The sequence below is a fragment of the Brachyhypopomus gauderio genome, chromosome 9 (assembly GCF_052324685.1).
Source record: "Brachyhypopomus gauderio isolate BG-103 chromosome 9, BGAUD_0.2, whole genome shotgun sequence".
Classification (NCBI taxonomy): Eukaryota; Metazoa; Chordata; class Actinopteri; order Gymnotiformes; family Hypopomidae; genus Brachyhypopomus; species Brachyhypopomus gauderio.
Window position 1 is genome coordinate 63,938 of NC_135219.1, and position 2,625 is coordinate 66,562.

At 41.8% G+C, this 2,625-nt stretch overlaps 1 protein-coding gene across 1 annotated transcript; it reads right to left on the reverse strand.

Annotated features, from left to right (window-relative positions):
- Positions 1–211: 211 nt before the first annotated feature.
- Positions 212–2,339, reverse strand: LOC143522401 (uncharacterized). Its single transcript, XM_077016137.1, has 5 exons — positions 2,289–2,339; positions 1,685–1,996; positions 1,034–1,171; positions 884–955; positions 212–460 (listed from the first exon to the last, which is right to left on the reverse strand). The coding sequence occupies exons 1-5, from the start codon at positions 2,332–2,334 to the stop codon at positions 414–416; spliced, it is 615 nt and encodes a 204-aa protein (XP_076872252.1). The 5' UTR covers positions 2,335–2,339; the 3' UTR covers positions 212–413.
- Positions 2,340–2,625: the final 286 nt, after the last annotated feature.

A 2,625-nucleotide genomic window follows, 5' to 3' on the forward strand; every position in this document is an offset into this window, starting at 1 on the left:
TACTTCACACGCTCTCACGCCACACTTCCGATTTCTCACACCGAACAAAAATCTAGTTTATTTACCTCTGATCCATATCTATGATTCAATGAGTTACTAGTTTGCTCTGGCGCCAACCACTGGCAATCGATAGATCGCAATATAATACTTAAACCCCCCCCCACCCCCCCTTAAAGGTTCAAATCTCACTCCAGGTGATCTTGAAAAGTTGGCAACCCTGCACAAGCCATTTTCATTTAGTCCCCAGAGGAGCAGACAAAGATTCTGATCACTCATGAGTTTTTATCTGACCTCAGATCAGACCCACTTTATTAATAAACATCTTTGACCTTTAAAGCAAAGAATGAAAGTTGTTCCATCATGGCTGATCTAAATTCAGTCCATCATGTGAGCTAACCTGACCGTCCTGACCATTAACATCTGGATGTTTCAGTGTCCACATTCTGTCCACGTCTCTCTCCTAAAGGGAAAAGACACCAGAAATTACAATAAGGTTCATATACATGATATTAGTTTGTAACGTTTAATAGTGTATGTACACTTCTGCATTTCCATGTAGTGCACTGTGTCTTATTGGTTTTAGAAGAAAATGGAAAAAAACAAATGTAAACAAACTGAAAGTGAACGAACGGTTCAAACACCCACAAATGGCATGGAAACATATTGCCCTCCGTGTGTGTGCAAGAGAGAGAGAGATTGAGTGTGTGTGTGTGAGTGAGAGAGAAAGAGAGAGAGAGAGAGAGAGAGTGTGTGTGTGTATGTTTGTGTATGTTTGTGTGTGTGTGTGTGTGTGTTTGTGTGTGTACTTGTGTGTTTGTGTGTGTGTGTGTGTGTACTTGTTTGTGTGTGTACTTGTGTGTTTGTGTGTGTGTGTGTACACTACCTCTGTGTTTCCAATGGATGAATGCCTCTATCCCGAGTATGCAGAGTATTAAAACCATCAAGATGCTGAGAACTGTGTGAACACACACAATTAGACTGGATAGAGGGTCTGTTGGTGTTTGAGTGCAGATTAAACAGAAAGTGGTTTGACCTGTGATGTAGCGTACTGGGGAGAAACAGTGTGTAGTCTGAAGATATGGTGATTCTTTAACTCCAGATGTGACGGTTACTGTAGGAGACACTTCTGGAGATGTTCTTGATGTCCGTGAATGTGTCCCAGTTTCCCTCACTATACAAACAAATAACATATGAAACCAAAAACATCACAGACACAGTCACCTCTCTCCACCCTACACCAGTTCCTCAGGTAAAATATCACTCTTATACAGGTCAGTTGATAGACTTGCTGGGCCCAGGGGCATGAAGTCTTCACATGTACCAGCCTTTACTACCTCTTCAATTATTCAATCAAGCAATCACATCATTTAAATTAATGTCTTATTGAACAAGACAAAATACTGTAATAAAAGCTGTAGCAAAACCCACACATTTACAGATATTCTCAATTCAGTGGTCAGTTGTGTGTGTCTGCGGTGGTTTTTCCGTGTGTGTGCTGTTCTGGTCTGTGTGGGTCAGGGATTAAGAGTTCGGTCTCTTCACTACAAACGGATCGGGTCTCCAACTTTACGGAGCTACAACGTTGTTGTTGTTTACCGTTGAACCTTTGATCTCAGTCATCTTCACACTCTTCACAATCTTTTCACGACTACACATGCTTGTCATGTATATTTCAGTGATTTACCTGAAACACGCAGAAAGAAGAATCTGAAAGATCTGGGTTCATTCCAGGACTCACAGATGTAGAGTCCCTCATCCTCTTCTCTCAGATCAGTTATGAGCAGAGACAGATTTCCAGGAGAGAGTTCATTAAACCACTGAACTCTGTCTCTGTAGCGCTCATCACTGAACACTTCAGTCGAGGTTCCTCTACTCCGAGTCCACCAGGTGAAACTCCAAGGTTGTGTCTGCAGGTCAGTGCAGGAGCAGGACAGCAGGACTGAGCCTCCTGTGTGACCTTTGACCTTCATGGTCGTATTGTCAGAGAGCATGCAGCCTGCAGAAAGTCAGAAAGCTCCCACATTATTATCACTCAGAGGTAAAATATTACAATGCTACTGGCTATAAGCCTCCAAATGCAGGTTATAAACAATCCAATAATTCATCTCTGTTACATGTTTAGTTGAACAGATTCAGTAGTTGTAGTCTAATACTGTTCTTAATAATGACATTTATACACACACTTAGTCTAAACTAGACAGACATCACGTCACTAATGTGAACAACACTGAACTCAGAACTGAGTCTCAGTTTGTCTCTAAGAGAACAGATGAAATAACTGATCTCACCTGCAGTGATGTGGAGCACAACCAGCAGAAGACACAACCTCTCCATCCCTGTGTGTGTTCTGAGATGATACAGTTCCTCAAACAGAATCACACCACTTACCCCCCCCCACCCACCCACACACACACACACACAACACACACACACACACACACACACACACACACTCTCTCTCTCTCGCTCGCTCACACACATAACCCAGCTAGCCAATTAAATGTACATGAACTGTACATTTGGCTCTTAAAACATTTGTAAATTTTCATTTAATGACCAATGACCATTTATTCGTTCATAACAACCCTTTACAAGAAACACTGTAAATGTACATTTATCAACGAA